Below are 21,144 nucleotides of genomic sequence, written 5' to 3'. Positions count from 1 at the left end.
GTTAAAAGTGAAAGTTAGTCAATAAAGTCATTAACGATGTGGTTAGCTGCTATTCTTACACGTCTGTGTAGTTGTTCTCATGGAGGTTTCTAGTGGTAATATTGTAGAAATGATGAAAGTAGATCATAAAATGTCAGTTCATTTCCAAATTGGACAACACCCCACTGGCCATCCCTTACCAATTCAACTGGCTTCACTCCGAGGGAGGTACTGCTTCCAATCACGTAGGTAATAGGATGAAGATTGTAAGGTGACCTATAGATGCTTGCATCCACATCGTTTAGACTCTGGTTGATAGTTGTCTTTTGGGCAATCATACCACTTCTCTTTATTTTTATAATGAGGCACACTTGACTTTATTATGTTTAGTTATTTTATGTATTTATTTGATTTTGGTTCTTTTCTCACTTTATGTAATTGATATATATATATAGATATATGTTAAGGCACATTTTTTAGGCTGGTAAAAATATGTTTTAATTCTGCTTTCTTTTATAAAAAAGTTTATATTTCACAGTAAGTTCGCTGTTCTAATTTTACTCAAATGGAATAAATCGAATGAATGAGAATTTGTTTGCCTAAAAATGAATTGATTGTCAAATTGATTCCTTTGCAATATTATCATGCCATGTTAAGAGGGAATGATTTATATAATTAATTATAATGATTTTAACAACAAAAAACAAACAAAATGATGTTGGCAAAGTCAGATGTTCTTGTTTTGTAAAAAATAAACCTGCTTTGATTTTACTAGTAAGAGGAGAGGAAAGAAACGCAAGCGATCTGGTACCCCTAGTTCTGTGGTTTCGGGAGGCAGCTTATCAGATCATGACAGGTAGGTAAGATGTTTATTCATTGACAATTTGTCTCAATCTGCCAGTTTATCTGAATATTTTTGAAGTGATGGTAGTCATTTTGTCAAAGTATAAGTTATCTGGTACCCTCAGTTTTGGTACTTATGGTTTCAGTATGTCTGGACAAGACAGGTAACTGATCAACTGTCTGTAGTTCTTTGATATTTTTATTTTATTCTAATATGACAAATATGTAATGTGGTACAATTTGCTCTGTAAAAACCAATATTTTTTCTATGATAATCATTTACTAACATGAAGTTCTGTGGCTTCTGATGGAAGTGTGTATGATTAAAAGAGTTTAAAAGTGATCTTATACTACTTGACAACTTGTGGTACTTATAATTATGACAATGAAATGATTTGTTAAACAGTTATTTAGAATCTGCTTCAAATTTTTGCTCAAAGTTTTGAAAGGCTTGAAACAACAAAAGGGACAACTTGAAACATTATTTACAAGAAGACAACACTGGCAAAAAAATCAGAAGACAGACTTCATTGTTGAAAAAAAAAACCAAGATCATATGGACAAACTAAATTGGGGCAAAAGCAAAATCATTACAAAAAAGACAAACTACTTTAACAAAAAGAAAAACAAAGCACTGTGGCAAAATGAGAAATAAAAAAAAACCCATGTAGAAGTATAAAAAGGAAGGACAAACACTATAGAAATACAATATATTCAAAATGATAGAAAGAATGATAAACAATATTGATGCATAAAAGCCCAAAAAAATGAAGGATCATCAATAATAAAGATAATGAACCATCCTATAAACTCTAGGTGGTCTGGAATGATCAGAGCAATTCCCTCTCCATGTATGGCACAAGTATTATACTTCTTTCAAAAATTAATCAATCAAATGTACATATACATATATTGATGTGAAAGTTTATTTTTTATCACAGTTCTTCAGATGAGGATATAAACCAAAATAACAAAACTACAGTAAACAAACAACGAGAGGAGAGCATAGATGACAGAAAATCTCCATCATCTGAAGGCAAACAAAAAAGGCAAAGGTCAAGGTCATCAAGGAGGTCATCTTCTAGGTCAACAACAAGATCCCACAGCCCAAGGTTAGTTGAAAGTTAAATTAATATTGGAAAAGACCTTTGACATGGAACAACAAAAAATGTATGTTTCAAAGTTTTCTCAGATTGTATGGATTGGTGCTAAAGACTAAATTACGGTAAAACATGACCTTTGAACATATGACTTTATGAGAAACAAGAACTTAGAAAAGCAACAAGTTACCAATTGAAGAAAAAATCCATATTTGATCAAAGGTATGTTACAACTCATTTTTGTCTCGCTTAAAAGAATTAAAAATAAGCTAGACTTAGATGTGTTCTTTCCAGCGACAGAAACAGCAACAATGTATTAGTTTGTGATTAGGTCAGTAATGGGGAACCACTAGTGGTTGGTCAAAGATATTTGGTATGTAGTTGTATTAGCATAGGTACAGCTCATTTCCATCGAGATTATTTGACCCTGCACCTTCAGTCATGGTCTATTGACTGAAACTTTTGCTTAGTTTACATGTTTTAGTTTGTGATTTAGGTCAGTTTAGCGGAAGGTCAATGGTCTTTGGTATGCAGTTTTATAAGCATTGGCATTTCTCATTTCCATGGAGATTATTTGGCCCTGCACCTTCCATCATTGCTCATTGACTCTGGATTAATGGTTTGCATAGTTTACATGTTTAAATATTGCCTTTAAAATTTCAACATATAATTAGGCCACCCTTCAAAAATTATTTGTTTGATGTTACCTACCCATGCTTCATAGGGTTGGGTAGGTAGGTTGGGATGTTTTTTTTTTGAGGCAAAAAGTTACATGTTTTAGACAAGAAAACTATGTCAATGCATGTTAGAGCACAAAAAAAATTTGAAACTATTTGTGTCATAAAATTTTTCTGGTAGGCTGCTTTTTAGGTGGGTAGGTAGGCAACATCAAACAATCGAAATTTTATTTTTGGTCTTTTACTATGAAAAGGCAATGTGGGGGATTTGTCCAGGAGACTGCAATAACAAAACCAACCATAAAAGATCTGGAGGGCAACATACAATCTTCAACATAGACAGGCATCCACGGATCTCCATGGAGGGAAATTTAATGATGGGGAACTTTCACCATGACAAAACCCTGCGTCTACCACATGGCGTGATTGAAAGTATTTCATTCCTCCATTTCTGTGTAAGGAATGGTGAACAGACTGATATATTGCTTATTATTAGCTCACCTGGCCTAAAAGGCCAAGTGAGCTTTTCTCATCACTTGGCGTCAGTCGGTCTTCCATCGTCGTCGACGTTAACTTTTACAAAAATCTTCTCCTCTGAAACTATTGGACCAAATAATCTGAAAAGGGTAAAATTGTTCAGAATGTTGAGCTCTACCAATTGTCCATATACATCAAAACTGTTAGACGATTTCCTGTAGGAGTTATTGCCTTTAAATGACAAATTTTACCACTTTTTTTTTCATTTTTGCCTATTATCTTAAAAACTATAATAGATAGAGAGAAACTTTAAATTGCAAAAATGATCAGAAGGACAAGTTCTACAAATAAGTGTTATGGTTGAAATCGTCAGTTGACTCCTTATTAGAGTTTTTGCCCTTTGATGACGATTTGTACAATTTTTTTCTTAGGTCTTAAAACTTGTAATAGATAGAAAGAAACTTAAATAAACAAAAATGATCAGCAAGACAAGATCTACAATTAAGACAAATGGCAGAAATTGTCTGACGACTCCTATTGGAGTTATTGCCCTTTAAAGACAATTTTTACCATTTTTTTTGTGTTTTGTCTTGTATGTTAAAAATTATAATAGATAGATAGAAACTTAAATAATCAAAAATGAAAAGCAAGAGAAGACCTACTAACAAGAATTAGAGAAGTCAATATAAAAGCATGTGTTCAACTTGTTAAACTTTTTTCTTCATAACTGGATTTAAAATATATTTTTCGATCTAAATTTTCATTAGCATTTGCTGAAACATAATTAAATAATGCAATCAATCGTCTATCTTGATCAAGTGTTCTCAAGTCAAGTGTGTTGATCTACTTGTACAAGCGATCTTCAGCAGGATATCCCTCAGGGCTTTATAACTGCAATCAGGACCCTTTGGATTATAGTACAATAAGGGTTATGCAATTAATTGTAATTGTAATTGCCAACAAAAAATGGTGGCGACTAGTGAAAATAATTCAAATTTTGACTATGGCGGAAGATAATATGACGATGGCAGAAAATAATTTAACGATTGCTCACCATCATAAAACAGGTCATGGAGATCCCTGGTCATCTACAATATGTCATTCTTTTAATCGTCCTGAGTCTATTAAAGTTGTGAATAAATTAAACAGAAACCATCAATCAATCATCCAATTCAATTTTTGAATGGCAGGAGAACATTACATTAATATTTAACTCGATATGTATTGCAGAAAGAAACATAAAGAAAATGGAAACAAGCATAGACATGACAGAAGCTCTGTTGAAAGGTAAATCTTTAATACAACATCAGAAGAAAAATGATGCACACAAACTATCTAAGCCTATGAAAGATGCTAGATAAATTTATTGTCAAAGGGCATTTTTTTTGGTGGAAGAAGACGTCAAGTCTTCTGAAAACCAATACTACCGGCTGGTCAAGTCTAAACATAAAAGTTTCCAGAAGTGTTTCCATATCCCTTTCTGTACTTTATAGTTTTATAACTACCATGCCTCATCTCGACACCGATTTGTAAACATGATCAGTAACAAGTTTGTAAAATAGCGTCTGCATAGTTTTATGAATCAAATGTAGAGTTACATTAATTCAGGCTTGTATAGTCTGTTTTTTTGTCGAGCCTGCAACTTTTGTCGCAGAAAGCTCGACATAGGGATAGGGCGGCGGAGTTAGCTTACTTCTTAAAAGCTTTATATTTTAGAAGCTAGAAGACCTGGATGCTTCATACTTTGTATATAGATGCCTTATGTTACGAAGTTTCCGTCTGTCATATGTCCATTGTCCTTGACCTTATTTTCATGGTTCAGTTACTACTTGAAAAAAAAGTCAATATTTTTTGTAATGTTAATTTCTTTCTTATTATGGGTAATAGGATAACTATATTTAGTATGTGCGTACCTTGCAAGGTCCTCATGCCCGGCAGACAATTTTCATTTGACCTTGACCTCATTTCATGGATCAGTGAACAAGGTTAAGTTTTCGTGGTCAAGTCCATATATCAGATACTATAAGCAGTAGGTCTACTATATTTGGTATATGGAATGATTGTAAGGTGTACATGTCCAACTGGTAGGTATCATCTGACCTTGATCTAATTTTCATGGTTCAGTCGTCAAAGTTAAGTTTTTGAGTTTTGGTCCTTTTTTCTAATACTATATGCAATAGGTCAACTATAAATGGTGTATGGAAATATTTTATGATATACATGTCAGTCTCACAGGTTTTATTTGACCTTGACCTCATTTTCACGGTTCATTTCTCAGTGTTAAGTTTTTGTATTTTGGTCTGTTTTTCTTCAACTATAAGCAATAGATCAACTATATTTGATGTATGGAAGGATTGTAAGGTGTATATGTCTGTCTGGCAGGTATCATCTGACCTTGACCTCATTTTCATGGTTCATTGGTCAATGTTAAGTTTTCATGGTTAAGTTTGTTTCTTAGATACTATAAGCAATAGGTCAACTATATTTAATGCCTAAATTGATTGTAAGGTGTACATGTCTGTCTGGCATGGTTCATCTGACCTTGACCTCATTTTCATGGTTCATTGGTCAATGTTATGTTTTCTTGTTTAAGACTGTTTCTTAGAAACAATAAGCAATAAGTCAACTATGTTTGGTTTATTGAATGATTGTAAGGTGTACATGTATTTCTCGTTTGGTTTATCTGACCTTGACCTCATTTTCTTGGATCATGTTAAGTTTATGTGTTACTTGTAGTAAAGCTTTGTATTTAGGACTATCAACATAAAATCAATGGGGCCGCAATTAAAAATATCTTTGTTTCCCCTTACCCGACCCACCATTTTGGAAGTGGGTAGGTAGGTAGGCTTTTTTTTTTTTTTAGAGAAAATCCCTGAAATATATCTAACACACAGGAAAACACAAAAAAAAACAAGTTGAACTTTATTGATACTAAAACAACATACTGTATAATGTATTATCATGATTATGCATGACTAGAAGACCCTACAATTTCAGACTAGAAAATGTTTGTAAATATCAATGTCTTTGTGACTTAGAGTAGACCACATATAAATTGAGACACGGTTCTATATTTTTCTTATAGTTTTATTAATTCAATTGAAAATATAAAACCCCAACGAGACTGCTACCTAGAAACATTCGATGCAAAAAATATGTACACTTGTTTTTCATTTAAGGAAATACTAGAAGCCACAAACCGTGATCCAAGCGAGTATGACTACGCCTATTAAGGCTTATTCTAGAAAACTATGAATTTATTTTTAACAATAAACTTTACCATGAAACCTTGGGCGTGCCTATGTGCGGATCAGCATTCGCTGAGTTAGCAGGCCTTAAAATGTTTGTTAATTCTTGAACACATTTTACAACGCTTTCAACACAGAGAAACAAAATGATAATGATAGTTGAAGTTCACTTACGAATTTTCCTGTAATGAAATAATATTCTTAGACACTGTCATAATTATACAAAGGAGAAAGATTCTTTAACAAAGGCATAGTATGATACAAGACATTAAAACCAATATCAAACCAACTGAAACATATCAATATCTGCACAGACACTGCTCACACCCAAAAAGTGTTTTCATTGAAAGGATTTATCAAGGGTGAAGTATTGAGGTATCTCAGAAACACAAGCAGCAAAACTGATCTTAAAAAAACAGTAAGAAGCTCAAACGAGGATATCAAATATCTGAAATCAACGATTTTTTTTATCAAACACAAAATACAGAAAGGGAAAACTTGCTAACACATTGCCCAGCGAAACGGGTCAACCGCTAGTAGTGTTAACAAAATTCAACCCATCTATACAGAAACTAAAAATATAATAATGAAACACTGGCATCTTATTTCACAAAACCCTGAACATGTGACCATATTTAATCATCAGCCCATTATAGCTTATAAAAGACATAAGAACTTACAAGAACTTTTATCAAAGCATTAGCTGGTATAGTCATCTCGACTTTTCACATCACAATATGATACTGAGCTCGAAAAAAATCAAAGACTATTTTATCCAAAGACAACTAGTGTATGGTCCAATATCACATACGAAATGAAACAAAATAGCATAAATAGCACGCCAATATACAACTTATTGAGTCAACCACTGATAAAGGCGAACTCAGGGATTTACCACAAACACGACAGAAACACCGGGCCTAACATTTAAGCTCAAGGGTGAGCTCGGATGCGCAATCGTAACTACTCGGCCATTCTCGCTACGCATTTTGTTATTGGAGGCGTAGCTAGAATGGAATAGTAGTTAAGATTGCTTGGATGCATTTATTTAAAACATTATTCCATTCCAATTTCAGTATCCTTGCATACGTTGTTTACCCTTTGCTGCAAACACACGGGCGACAATGATATCGCGGAATGTTGAAAATATGGACCATTCAAGGAAACGAAATTAAAAAACGAACTTTTGAGCGAAACGAAATAAAAAAACAACAACGTGATTTTCGAAAAAAATTATTTCAGTCGGCGGATTTTTAGAGGGTCGGTCGGGTAAGGGGAAACAAACTTAATTTTAATTTTGGCCTGGTTAGTAAAGAAGGCGAGACATTTCAGCGTGTGCACTCTTGTTACTCCTAAATTAGAATTGCCAAGCAGGGGTGCGGATTATAGAGTACAATAAGCAAGAAATGAGAGAAAAACTCAATTTTGCGAGGTTTGTTTACAATCCGCCATGTTTGTTATTGAAATTGTAGAGGGCACCCTTATTATTTTCAAAACTAATATGTAATTTGATTCAAGTATCTTATTGCAAAGGAAATTGAACATTTCCCCAGTTTAAGTTGCTTTACCTCTGTCCATTTAAATTTTTGGACAATGAACTGTCCCTTGTAGGTATTGTTCTCGGGGAAGTTCATTCACTTGGACCTTTAAATTTCACATGAGAATTCAATCACTCATTGATTAGTTTACCTGATGGAAAATTTGTTCTCCTAGATAGATGAATTTGTGTATTACATGGCCTTGTATTGCATTTCAAGATTTCATTTATTTTTACCATGGTACATCTTTTACTTCTCAGATCTCCAGCCAGTCACAGATCTCTATCCATTACCAAGAAGAAATCAAACAGTAGATCTATAAGTTATTCTCCAGAATCAAGGTCAAAGAGAAAATCATCTTCTAGACGATCCAGACATTCAAGACATCACAGTAGAACTAGCTCAAGAAGTCGCTCATCAAGGTCAGGGTGTTCTGTTTCCAGGTCTAGGTCAAGAAGCAGAAGTTATTCAGCTAAAAGGTAAGAATTAATGGATGGAATAAATAGAATGGTTTTATTTTTCATGTTTTCTTGATATGCATATTGTTTCCTAAAGATAATTTAACAGCTGTTGGTTTTCTCTTTTGAATTGTTTTACATTTTGTCATTCTGTGGCCTTTTATAATTTTTTGTATGGTATGGGTTTTGCTCAAAGCATCATGATTTTTATAGTTGTTCACAGATAGATGGATCATTGGCAATCTTACCACATCTCCTTATTGTCGAGTCTGTGACATTTATTTCGCAAAAGCTAGACATAGCGATCCTAGATTCCGTCGGCGGCGGCAGCGTCAACATTTAGGTTCAGTCTAAAGTTAAAGTTTTTTAAGACATCAATAAATTTGTCAAACCTTCATGGAATTTTATGAAATTTGGACAGAAGCTTGTTTATGACCAAAATACAGTATCCAGATTAAAATTTTGAAAATATTTATTTTCATTTTTCCATATTTTACTGATAAATGGACCTATTTTTTTTTACAGTAAACATTCAGATTCAGTCTGAGGTTAAAGTTTTTCAGTCATCAATCAGGGGTGTGGAAATAATTGTTGGGACCACTTGTCCCCAGGCAAGTGAAATTGTAAATTTTACTTGTTCGGAAGAAAAGTTATTTGTCCTGATTTCTTAATGAATTTTGGAATGAAGATGTATTTTACTGTAAACTTGTATGTTTCAAAAACACAATGAAAATGTTATTCATGGTCTTTGTTTGTATGTTAGAATAATAAAAATATAAGTAGAGTATACACAAATGATTTAGAAACCAACCAAAAAACAACTTTAAAATAAAGAATCTAGAGGCCAATTTTGCAAATTATTTTTGTTGCTAGCTTACATGAACCTGTGAGATTATATCATGAATTATATTTTCTTCATTGTGAGCCTGTTTTAAAGTTAATGAAGAGATGAAAACCAAATAATTGATAAATTATTGAATTGTTTATGAGGTGCCTCCTTTCCGTTGGTCAAATAGCCGAGCGATGACCTATCTAAAGATGCTTATCCAACTTGACCGGTCATTTAGTTTTCATTCTTGAAAAATCAGAGCTCGAAATTAATAATGACCATTTTCAGTGTAACGTTACTATAACCTGATCTATGATCCCGGATCAATGGGAAAAAATAGCAGAACATTAATGAAAACCGGGTCCGCATACTTATTTTTTTTGTTTGCCAATGGATCTATTTCTTGACAATTGATGTTGTTTTACTTATACTTTTAAACATGTTGCTTTCATCTTACTATTTGATAGTTTTCTACTTTGATGAATAAATTTTGAGGACTTTTCTTTATGAATATGAAAATTAACATTGTCAAGCAACATTTTTTTTACTTGTCCACAGGCAACAAAGAAACAATAAATTGCTAGTCCTTGCAGTCAAATGTACGAGTCGGGCATAGCATTTCCACACCCCTGTCAATAACTTTGTTAAGCCTTCATGGAATGTTATGAAATTTGGACAGAAGCTTGTCTATGACCAAAATGCAGTATCCAGGGCAAAATTTTAAAAATATTTATTTTCATTTTTCGGTATTTTACTGATAAATGGACTTAGTTTTTTACAGTTTACAAGTAGATACAGTGTGGGGTTAAAGTTTGTTACACATCAAATACTTTGTCAAACCTTCATAGAATTTTATGAAACTTTGGCAGAAGCTTTTTTATGATTAAGAGATAATAGATATAAGAAGATGTGGTATGAGTGCCAATGAGACAACTCTCCATCCAAGTCAAAATTTATAAAAGTAAACATTATAGGTCACAGTACGGTCTTCAACACGGAGCCTTGGCTCACACCGAACAGTAAGCTATAAAGGGCCCCAAAAATTACTAGTGTAAAACCATTCAAACAGGAAAAACCAAAGGTCTAATCTATATAAAAACAAGAAACAAGAAACACTTATGAACCACATCAACAAACGACAACTACTGAACATCAGATTCATGACTTAGGACAGATGCAAACAAATGCAGCGGGTTTAAACGTTTTAATGGTACCAAACCTTCACCCTTTTTCTGAAACAATAGTGTAACATCACAACATAGAAAAACACACTATAAAATATCAACTGAAATAGCTTAACTCAATCAAAGGACATATTAACACCATTGAACATACACTGAACAAATAAATTTGACCTATGATACAATGTAAATACAAAATAAATAAACTAAGGGAAGAATAATAAAAGTAACATGTTATATCGGTAAGAAATGTTAAACAATTAAAGAAAAACAATATGCTCGAACAAAAATATCAGCCATTTGCAAAAACTTTAAACACAGGTAAATGAAAATAATTTTGTTGTTAGGTATACGTGTACAGTACCAATAGAGAAAGGAAATATTTTTACAAAATAAATAATTTTGATGTTCATAGTACGAAGTGAAAATTTATAGTAATACCAAACACTTATCAAAGCTGGTATATAGACCAGATATAAATCAAACTTTTGAAAATATATTTTCATTTTCAGTCTTTTTCTGATAGATGGACTTAGTTTTTTACAGTTAACATTTACAGAAGTCTGGGATTCAATTTTTTTGACATGATAAGTTTGTAAACCTCCATGGATTGTTATGAAACTTGGACAGAAGCTAATCTTCAAGACCAAGAAATAGCATCTAAAGAAAAAGTTTGAATTTTGTTTTAAATTCTATATTTTACTGATAAATGGACTCACTTTTTAAGTCAACATTACACTTTTACACTGACAGCAGCAATCGTAGGCAAGAGACAGGGTTCTGCGGAACCCCTTACAAATTTTATTGTATTTAAGGTCATATTACATTTTGGAAGATCATATTGCAATTTGGTTCTTGTCAGCTGACCTGGACCACAGGGCCAAGTTTCCTTTTCATTACTGGTCGTCCTTTGTCTGTCATCGTTTGTTTTTACAAAAATCTTCTCCTCTGAAACTGCTGGCCCAAATTTAACCAAACTTGGCCACAATCAATTTTTGGTTATCTAGTTTAAAAAAATGTGTCTGAAGACCCTGCCTTCCAACTAAAATTGCTGACATGGCTAAAAATCTGAAGGGTCAGAAATGTTCAAAATGTTGAGATCTACCTGCTGCTCATTTACATCAAAACTATCTCTGACGACTTCTTATGGAGTTATTGCAGAATATTACCCATGATTGTCAAATTTTACCATTTTTTTCATTTTTGCCTGTCATTTAGAAAACTATAATATGGTATTATTATGTGAGTATTTCTGTATTGGTCTTGTTATTGGTCCGAGGCTTGCTGTATTGGCCTGAGGCGAAGCCAATTTTACAGTGTTAAATTGTTTTATATACCACAAAAGATAAACATTTTTTACGTTGAAGTGGAACTATCCAAATCTGTGTTTCCATTTATCATGTTTATAAGCTGCAATATCAAATGATCTGGTGCTGTTTCCAGGCGTCTTCTACATTTTCTCATCTGATGAATTTTTCTACCCTTACCAGTCACTATAAAGTGTTACAGTTCATATTTAGACGCAACACATAAATAGTAATTGGAAAGGTACTGCCATTGCATGTGTAATGCAGAAACAAATTATTTTAAAAAAATGTAGGAGTTTAACATGTTGAATATGATTGAAAATGATACAACTATCCATAAGGCAACTGACCGAAGATTTGAACAATTACAGGTCACCCTTCCACAATGCATATGCCTGGTTCGGGTTAAAAAATAAAGGACAGTTTACAAAACATGAGAAGCGAAAGTAAACAGTAAATTGTTTGTACCTGAGGTCAACAAGAAATTAACTTTGTGATTAACTACTCGTTGCCCAAACTTGTAATAATTCAATTGTCTGCTGACAAAATGCTTTTTAAATGAATGTGACCCTCTTTAGCCTGAAATATATGCCACACTGAACGCTTCGGCATGTTTATGGTGAGTAAATGAAAACTGCGTCTTCCTAACGACTGTTTACTTTAAGTTTGTGTTTATCATGACTTTCGATCTAAAAACTAGAGACGTTCTGAAATCCTGTATTGGCCGGATCAGAACTCGGCCAATACAGAAAAAAAATCAATATTGGCTGAGTTATTCTGTATTGGCCGAGTTGACACTTTTATATTGCATAGGCAGTTTTCATCATATTAAGTCCAATAACAGAGTAGTTAATTAATAATAGAGAGAAACTTTTAAAAGAAAAATAATCAGCACAACAAGATCTAGAAATTAGTCAACATGGCTGAAATCGATTTGCTTCCTAATGACACCAACTTTTTTACGTTTTTGCCTATTATCTTAAAAATCATAATAGATAGAAACTTTAAAAGCTATAATGATCAACAAGATAAGATCTTCAAGTAAGTCAATCACTTGACTCCTTATTGAAGTTATTGCCCTTTAATGATATTTTTTCTCAAATTTTTGCCTATCATTTTGAAAATTATAATAGATAGAAGGCAAGAGATAATCTTAAGTCTATTTGTTTTTGTCCTATAATGATGATGTTTACCATTTTTTTTAGTTTAAGCCTATTATCTTGAAAAGTATAATGGAAACTTTAAAAAGCAAAAATGATCAGCAGGACAAGATCTACAAATATGTCAATGTGTCAGTTAACTCTTTATAGAGTTATTGCCCTTTCATGATAATTTTTACCAAAAAGTGGCCATTGTTGAAGACACAGGCTCTTAAGAGCCTCTAGTTTTAGGGATAGCACCTTCATTACTTAGAAAAATATGAAAAAGGAAACCACTTTCCTAGGTCAAGTTCCATAATCAGAAAAATCTGAAATGAGGGACCATTATTTCTGGAAAGTGACATGTTTAAAATAAATCACTGTTAATTCTAGTTGCTTGAATAGGGCCTTCATTTTGCAAAACTTTTGCCAGTAAGTCACTATAAGTTCTTCCCCTTTACATGGGGGTGTGGAGTATGTGAGCTAAAAAATAGAAATCCTTTTATTTGGTAATGATTTGTTTGCATGGATGGCAGCAGTGATCACTTATGCTCCTCTTTATCATTAAGGAATTTTTTATAAAATGTAGATTGTTATTTATTAGAAAATACATCTGTTCTGCACCTGAATATTATTCTGTTAAAATGGAGAATGGCTGACATTTATTTGAAATTTTTGCAGACACAGTAGAAGCTCATCTAGATCAAGGTCAAGAAGTTACTCCAGAGGTCGTCATCATAGTTACTCACGGAGTCGTTCTCGTGAAAGAAGCACTTCCATTAGACGTAGACGTGGTTCACCAAGTCATTTAGACAGAAGAAGAATAACCAGGTAGAAACATAATACGCTGACCTGTCTTAAATAAACCAGGAGAAAAATAAAATGCTGAACTGTCATAAATAAACCATGCAAACTTCATCACAGCAATCAATCAATAAAACTTGCCTGTATTATCTGACTTTCTGATTGGTTGTAACTTTATTTGACATTATAAGGTTATTGCACTTTTAATTGATTTATATTGTCCCTATCAGAATATTATATTGCACAAGCCTTCTAAGGGCAATATTTATTCTACAAGGCATAATGTTTACTGATATTCAAGTAATTAATCTTTTTTAGTAGGAATAAACTTTCAAGATGATTTGTAAGCACATCTTAATTAATATCCCCATTTTTCAACAAGATTGTGCTTGTGCAATACCTTGGAATTTCCAAATTCATTTTACAAGGTATATTTCCTAACAACATGCTGGATGAGTACAACATTCAAGAACTGCCACACATCAGAATCAAATAAAAATGCTGTGGTGATAATTCAATTTAGGCATTAAAACAAAGTACTAAAATGTGTCCTTCCTTAAGATAGTGAAAGACTTCTAAGTCAAGTGGTACAAATTTATGAACCGAAGAATATTTAATGGCAGTCTCAGCTTAAAGGATTTTCTACCCAAAGAGCAGGTTATCCTTGCTTTATTAGCTGTATTTGGCAAAACCTTTCAGATTTTGTATCCTTAATGCTCCTCAACTTCGTACTTAATTTGGTCTTTTTAACTTTTAAGGTTCCAGCATCACTGATGATGAGTTTTTTGAAGACGAAACACATGTAAACACATGTAATGTAATGCGTACAAAATTTAAAAACTGGTATCCATGATGAGTTACTTTAAGCCTCAGTAAATATAGTGCAGTATTTGTAGGTTATTGATTGGAATATTTTCCAAGTGTTATTGAATGATTGATTTGTGATGAATTTGCTACGGTTATCTTTGTGTAAAGTTTATATAAAATTAAAGCTATCAACATGTAGCTTTCAGATTTGAGATAAATCACTTTTTCATGTTGTTCCCGTTGTATTATGTATTATGTTTTTGATATATATATATATATATATATATACTGTATTATATTTTGTATTGCTTGCTCAAAGGTTTAAACTTGAATCATTGTAGTTTTCTAAATAGAACTCAATAATGCTATTGTCTTTTAGAAAAAAAATACAAAAACCCAAACATAAAAATATATCTGATATGATTATATGATGTTATATTTACTTTGTTTTTGTTTTTTCTTTTAATTATATTTGTGTGCATTTTTTTCTTTTTAATTGCCATCATTATTTTATTTTGTTGTTTAGCACAGTAAACAAATGATATGCATATTGTCTTAGTAAAATGAAAAAAATATATATTTAATGAAACTTCAGAAATATGAAAGAAGTACGCACTTCGTAAATTGAATAATATGAAATTGACATTTTTTTTAATTTGATTAGTAACAAAAATATATCTGCACTTACATACAAATTACTTAGACAATTGTATATTAAATATCTCAAACAATTCTATTATTTATGTTTTCTTTCCTGTCAATTTTGTTGTTGTTTTGTTGTCTTATAGATAGATGGAATTACAGGTAAGCTTGTGTGAATCTAAACAGAAATATTTATTTACTAACTAAAAACATTACAGTCTGTTTGGCTCTTCCAATGAAATTATAGTGTACATAACTCGAATAATTCAAGCCCTTACCGTCTCCGATTCTCTCCACCTTTCGAGGTGTGATCGATAGGGAGCGTAATATAACGACTGGATTATTCGGGTTATAGTGTACATTGCATTATACAAAAAGACAGAGATGTTTCTTTTAAATTCTCTGTCCTTCATGGGAGGATCTTCTCATCGTGAGTCCACCCAATATCTCTTCTGTTCAAATGAAATAAGTTTATGAACTGACAATGCATAAATAATTGGGAGATAAGAATATTGTTTTATTTTTAAATTATTGTGGTACTTAAAAACATACTATTTTAAATGTTTCAAAAATAACTTTTATTAGTATTGGGAAACATTTACAATATCTTATTGTCAACATTTTATTTGAATGTCTGAATCTATAGTTTCAGGTAAAAATTTGAATCGGAATACATATAAATTTTTATAATGAATAGAAAAGTAGGTATAAGAATGCCACTAAGATGGTTTCCTAACCCTGAGTTAAGACTTGATTCCAGTCCGACACAGGGTGTTTCAAAATACATGAAGAAAGATTCCTTGCCTAAAAATCAGGCTTTCTACCAACTTACTCAATCTTCTCTCAAATCTATTTTATTTTAGTTATAGACTTTAAACATTCATATTTTGATGTTCATTATAATTTATATGCTTTTGTCTCTCTTTGAAAAAAAAATACTGATACCTATGAAGACTTAATTTATCCAAGATTACAGAGCATCTTTTGAGAAATCCTTTGAACTTAATAGACTTCAATTGAAGTATAGATCTCTTAAATATTGTTTTCAAAGAGAGACAACTTGTACTATTTCACTTTTGCTTTAGAAAAAAATGCATGGCTTTCTAGTGTAATCTGACATTATAGATATTTATTTTAAATGGACTATGTCTGAATGTAATTCCATTAACATTTTTTTTATGCAAAGTCCAGGACAAGAAAGCTGCGGCAATACCAAAAGTTGTAGACTTTAATTGTTCATTTAGTCACAAATTTTAATTAAATATGAGTGGAAAAAATTATCTTTAATTTGAGATCATTTACAAAATTTGAATCCTGTAAAAGAAAGACATGCATTTCCTTGTTTATGTTTTTTTTTTTTATTTATTTCTGTTGCTGTTGTTATGTTGATTTCAATGTCTTTATTTTATTTTCTGTTTTTTTTTATCACTCTGTTAAGATCTAGGTCATCAAGTTACAACAGATATTACCACCATTCACGTTCTTACTCCTCGTCTCCACGATATCGCAGATCAAGGTCATCCAATTCATACAGGTGATCACATGATCAATAAGGAAGATAAATGAAAAACCACAACATGGTATAAGAATGTTTACAAGTTCTTAGCTTGCTAGCGAGTTTGATATTAACAAAAGCAGCTTTACTAAAATTTGTTCTAGTTTTTTCTTGGAATGTTCGTTAACATTTATAATTATGTTTTATTATTGTGTTCTTGTTCTTTAAAATGTTGAAATGGTTCTTTCGACTAAAAAGTGTTCTTACTAACCAAGTTTTGTTCTTATAAACTGTTTATTGCTTTACTGACAGTATTAACCATCTTCTTGCATAGAAACTTAGACTGATCAAAGATAAATAATTGATTCATGAAATCAAGTTAAAAAATAATTTTCTATCTTATATTCCTTATAAATATGATTTTAAAACATGTGCTTGCCATTATCTCTGCAGCAAGAATTGTAAACAGTTTGTAAGTTAACTGGATTTCTCAGATTTTAATGAAAGAAGCTTTTAAACAAAGCAAAACAAAAAAACGACAAATTGTTATTAGGGTACAGATTTGTACAAAATATAAATACATACCAAGCTTCAAATTAATACAATACTATCTTTGCTACACTAATTTACCTAACTAAACCCTGTATTCATTACTAACATGTAAACATGCACACCTACTAGTACTCTGTATTCCTTATTAATACGTTAAAAACTTAGTTAACTATCAGAAATGCTGATACATCTGCCAATACAATATATTTACACATTTGATAAATTCTATGATTTTAAATTATGTTTAAAAAAATTTGTCACAAGATCTATCAATTTCAAATTTTAGGTCATCTTTTTACAAAGACTTTTTTATTGTTAATTGTCTGACAGTTGAAATAATTTAAATAGTTGCAGTGAATTATTTTATTTGCTCAAAAATATTAAATTCGCTGAACACTTTTTATTGATATGAAGTAAGTAAATTCAACTGAGGGACAAAACAAAATTTTAAATACTGATTTTTAAAAATATTAACACATAAAGGATAGAAAGTTGAATTTAAAACAAACGATTATATATATTTCTTTGTGCATATTTTACATGTGACATTTATATTTTAGTGCCAGAAAGCGTCCTGTACCATACTATAGACCAAGCCCTCCATCTCCCAGTTCTATAAGTAGTGATGACTCATATTACAGATACAGGAAGTCACGGAAGGGTTCACGATACCGTAGTCTCAGCCGTAGTGTACCACTCCGACGGAAAAGAAGTTGGAGTCGGACATCAGACTGATTGATAGAAATCTTCAAATAATCATGTTGTCTTTCATCAGCTTGTATCTGTGTTAAACTTTGATTTTATGCAATAATTTATGTTCTAATAGCGTACAAATTGTAAGGGTCATTTTAGAGACAATAATCTACTCTAGGTCAAATAAACTCACATTCTCTATGATATATATTTGAAACAACAAATTTTAATAAGTTTAATTACATATATTTATAACTGGATCTTACACATTTTGAATTTGTAATGGTTGTTTAAAATTCATGAAAAATGATATGATTTAAACTCATATTTTGACAATCAATGCATTTCTGCATTTCAAAATTGTCCCTTGCCTTCACACCATTCTACTTCAAAGTATTCAAATTTCAGTGAAATAATATCCTTTCCTAAATGAAAGGAAATCAAATGGTCAAGGTTCTTCTTTTTGTTTGGACTAATGCTACTTAAGCCTATAAGTATAAATGGTATATGATTTCAGTTATGTTTTAAGAAATGTTTTCCATTTGCCAAAATGCATTATTAATAGCTCAAAATGTTTTAATTCTCAAAGTACAAACTATGGTATGATTTATTTTCAAAATATTTCTGATATTAACCTTCTTGGAATTTGATAACAGGTATACCTTCTTTTCATGTTTAGTCATATACACTTTCATTTCATGTAGATTACAAGCCTATTATACAAGAATTAATCTTTTTATTTGTGAATATTTGCAGACATTAATGTTAGAATATACAGATCATATTTAGAAGGTTCCACTGATTTGAGCTAATATTTTTGAAATACTGAGTTATTTTTTGACTGTGTTCATCAAATCACTTTATTACAATTGTCTGGATTTGTTGAATAAATCTCCCGAATTATTGTCTTGAACTCAGATTAAAGTCAGAGGATAGTATACCTAAGTGCACTGCAGCACATTTGTATTTAAACTGGTTTGGATTTTTTTAAAGAAAAATTGAGCACTTGGAAGTTAAATATTTATTGAAATCCATGCTTGATTCTGTAGTCTGATCAAAAATCCTGTACATTCCATATCATTGACAATAATATTCAGTGTTTTATATATATCAACTATTCAGTATTTGTATTTTTTTCTAGTCATTCCACTAACTTTTATAACTTAGTTATTTTTACCTGTATAGTATTGTTATTTTATTTATTTTTGGCACATGTTGTGGGTATTTTACATAATTGTTGATATTAATTTTTACATGTTGATTTTATCTTGCTCATGTATTTTTTATGTTAAAAATAGATCTATTTAATACATTCCAGAAACATGTTTAATCTTCCATGATCAATATAGTTTTATATAAATTGGAAAACATCTGAAAAAGTATGAAATATGTATGGGAAAAAATTACATTTTTTTCAATTTGGTGTATTCAAGACTTTTATTCTTATCACATGATGTTATTTTTGGTCCGAGGGGGATAACTCCCACATGTTTCTTATAAGAAATGTACAAGGCTATAGTTGTGGAATATATAATACTAGTAGATCACTTTAACTAGTATAATTTTATTATTTAGTTGTATGGGAATTCCAAGAATAGTTTTAACAGTAAAAATTGATTTACAATTTACAAATAATATTATGTGACTACATTGAATGTACAGAGTCATCTTTCATTTCACATGTCATGCATTTTTATAAGCATGAAAATAAAATGTTTTAAATGAAAAATAAAAAAAGTTGTTGATATTTTATTTGTTATTTATTTAATTGATGCTACATGTACTTGATGGAACTTCAATGAGTATTCCTAAAGCTCAAAATTAAATTTTCTTAAATCATCTTTAGAATAAACAACTTTCAAAATTATGTTTTCTTAAATTCATATCAATGTACATGTATTGTGATCCTTTTCAAAGTATTACAGCTAATGTTCCCAAAACCTGTACTTAAAAGAAAATCTCACACAATTCATTTAAAAGTTATAAAAAAATCTTGATAGGTATATAAGAATATCACAATTGTGGAATGTCGATTGCAATCCATACATGCTCATCAACTTTCTAGCAATAGAAACAAGGAAATGTACTTAATTAAAAATACTTTAAAAGGGCTATTCTTTACCTAATCACTAGGGCCAATTAAATTATATGTGTGATCCTCTTTTTGAAAAAATAAAGATGGTTGAGTCATTTATCTCAGTTATTTTGTAAACACTTTTTCAAGCTTCAGTTTGAATTCATTCCTTCAACCTGAGAAAGTGTTTCATGTTTAAGTCAAAGATTTTCAGGGGCCTAGACAGGCGAGTGGTCTGAGTAGTGCAACTACTATAAAACTAGCCTGTCAGCAGTGAGGTTGTGAGTTCGAATCCCATACATGGCAAGTGTGTTCGACTCCAATCTGATTTGACTAGGATTGTCAGTTTTCCTATGGAATGTTGATGGTTCTCGCCAGTCACTCCAGCTTCCTCCACTAATAAAAACTTATCGCCACAAAATAGCCAAAAGTGCCTAAAGTGGCGTTAAACACCAATCAATCAATCAACAAAAACATTTTATGTTTGTGTGCTTGATTAAAAAGTTACCATTTTTCAATTATCTGAATATGTTGGAAAGAATGTACCTGTTATTCACTGTGTCCATTTCATACCAAATACAACCAACTGTTTATGGGTACCACTGGTGGAGAAGGAACTTTACCTTATCCTTCTAACGCACCTGGGTTCTATGTTTCTGTCCTTTGTTTCCAGTGTAGATATTTTTTGACTTGTTAGGAGTTAAAGATTGCATTCATGCAATCAAAACATTTATTGGACTTGCTTGATAGTTGTATTTTCCAGACCTTGTCACTACTTTTGAGAGCAAAAAAAAAACATAGTACATTAAGCACAACATTCTATGCATTCTATCTAAGAATTTTTTAAGAAGTTTATCAATGAAATATTTACTAAGATATTTAAGTTACAAAATTATGTGTATGTGCGGTAAGTTGTGAATGATGTGTTCGAAAAATTTCAACAATGTCACTGTTAAAGTAATATTTGAAAATAGAGTTATCTTCCTTTGACCAATCAACAATTATTGGTAAAGGAGGATATCTCCCATTCATAGTATTGCCTTACAATGCAATGTTTTATTTTTAGCTCATCCTGCAAAATTCATGCAATTTCTACCCTTCAATGGCCACAAACATTTTATTTTTCTTTTGGGTAAGGTACTGTATGTACTTTTTGGACCTATGATTTTGTATTGCCCCTTTAGTATCATCTTAACTTTTTTGCTTGTTTTTATTTTTAGTCTAATATGTCTAAAGCAGGCTGTAGTAAAATATGCCCTTTTTAGCTCACCTGGTCTACAAGGCCATGTGAACTTTTGTCA

General features: G+C 31.4%; 1 protein-coding gene across 3 annotated transcripts in view; it reads left to right on the top strand.

The window, feature by feature from the left end:
- LOC127712478 (serine/arginine repetitive matrix protein 2-like) overlaps positions 1–19,516 on the top strand; it is a 97,027-nt gene extending 77,511 nt beyond the window's left edge. The window contains exons 8-14 of one of the 3 annotated variants that reach the window (XM_052218932.1): positions 755–835; positions 1,764–1,934; positions 4,307–4,363; positions 8,123–8,341; positions 13,458–13,607; positions 16,468–16,609; positions 17,637–17,773. In XM_052218932.1, the coding sequence (XP_052074892.1) occupies positions 755–835; positions 1,764–1,934; positions 4,307–4,363; positions 8,123–8,341; positions 13,458–13,607; positions 16,468–16,567 (778 nt within the window). In that variant the 3' untranslated portion in view covers positions 16,568–16,609; positions 17,637–17,773. Of the gene's footprint in view, positions 1–754; positions 836–1,763; positions 1,935–4,306; positions 4,364–8,122; positions 8,342–13,457; positions 13,608–15,175; positions 15,192–16,467; positions 16,610–17,636 lie in introns of those variants that run through there. The other 2 variants (XM_052218933.1, XM_052218931.1) reach the window with 2 other exon arrangements.
- Positions 19,517–21,144: the final 1,628 nt, after the last annotated feature.

The sequence above is a fragment of the Mytilus californianus genome, unplaced genomic scaffold (genome assembly GCF_021869535.1).
Source record: "Mytilus californianus isolate M0D057914Y unplaced genomic scaffold, xbMytCali1.0.p SCAF_8, whole genome shotgun sequence".
Taxonomy (NCBI): domain Eukaryota; kingdom Metazoa; phylum Mollusca; class Bivalvia; order Mytilida; family Mytilidae; genus Mytilus; species Mytilus californianus.
The sequence above is the reverse complement of the archived record's forward strand: the minus strand, read 5'-3'. Positions and strand labels throughout refer to the sequence as shown.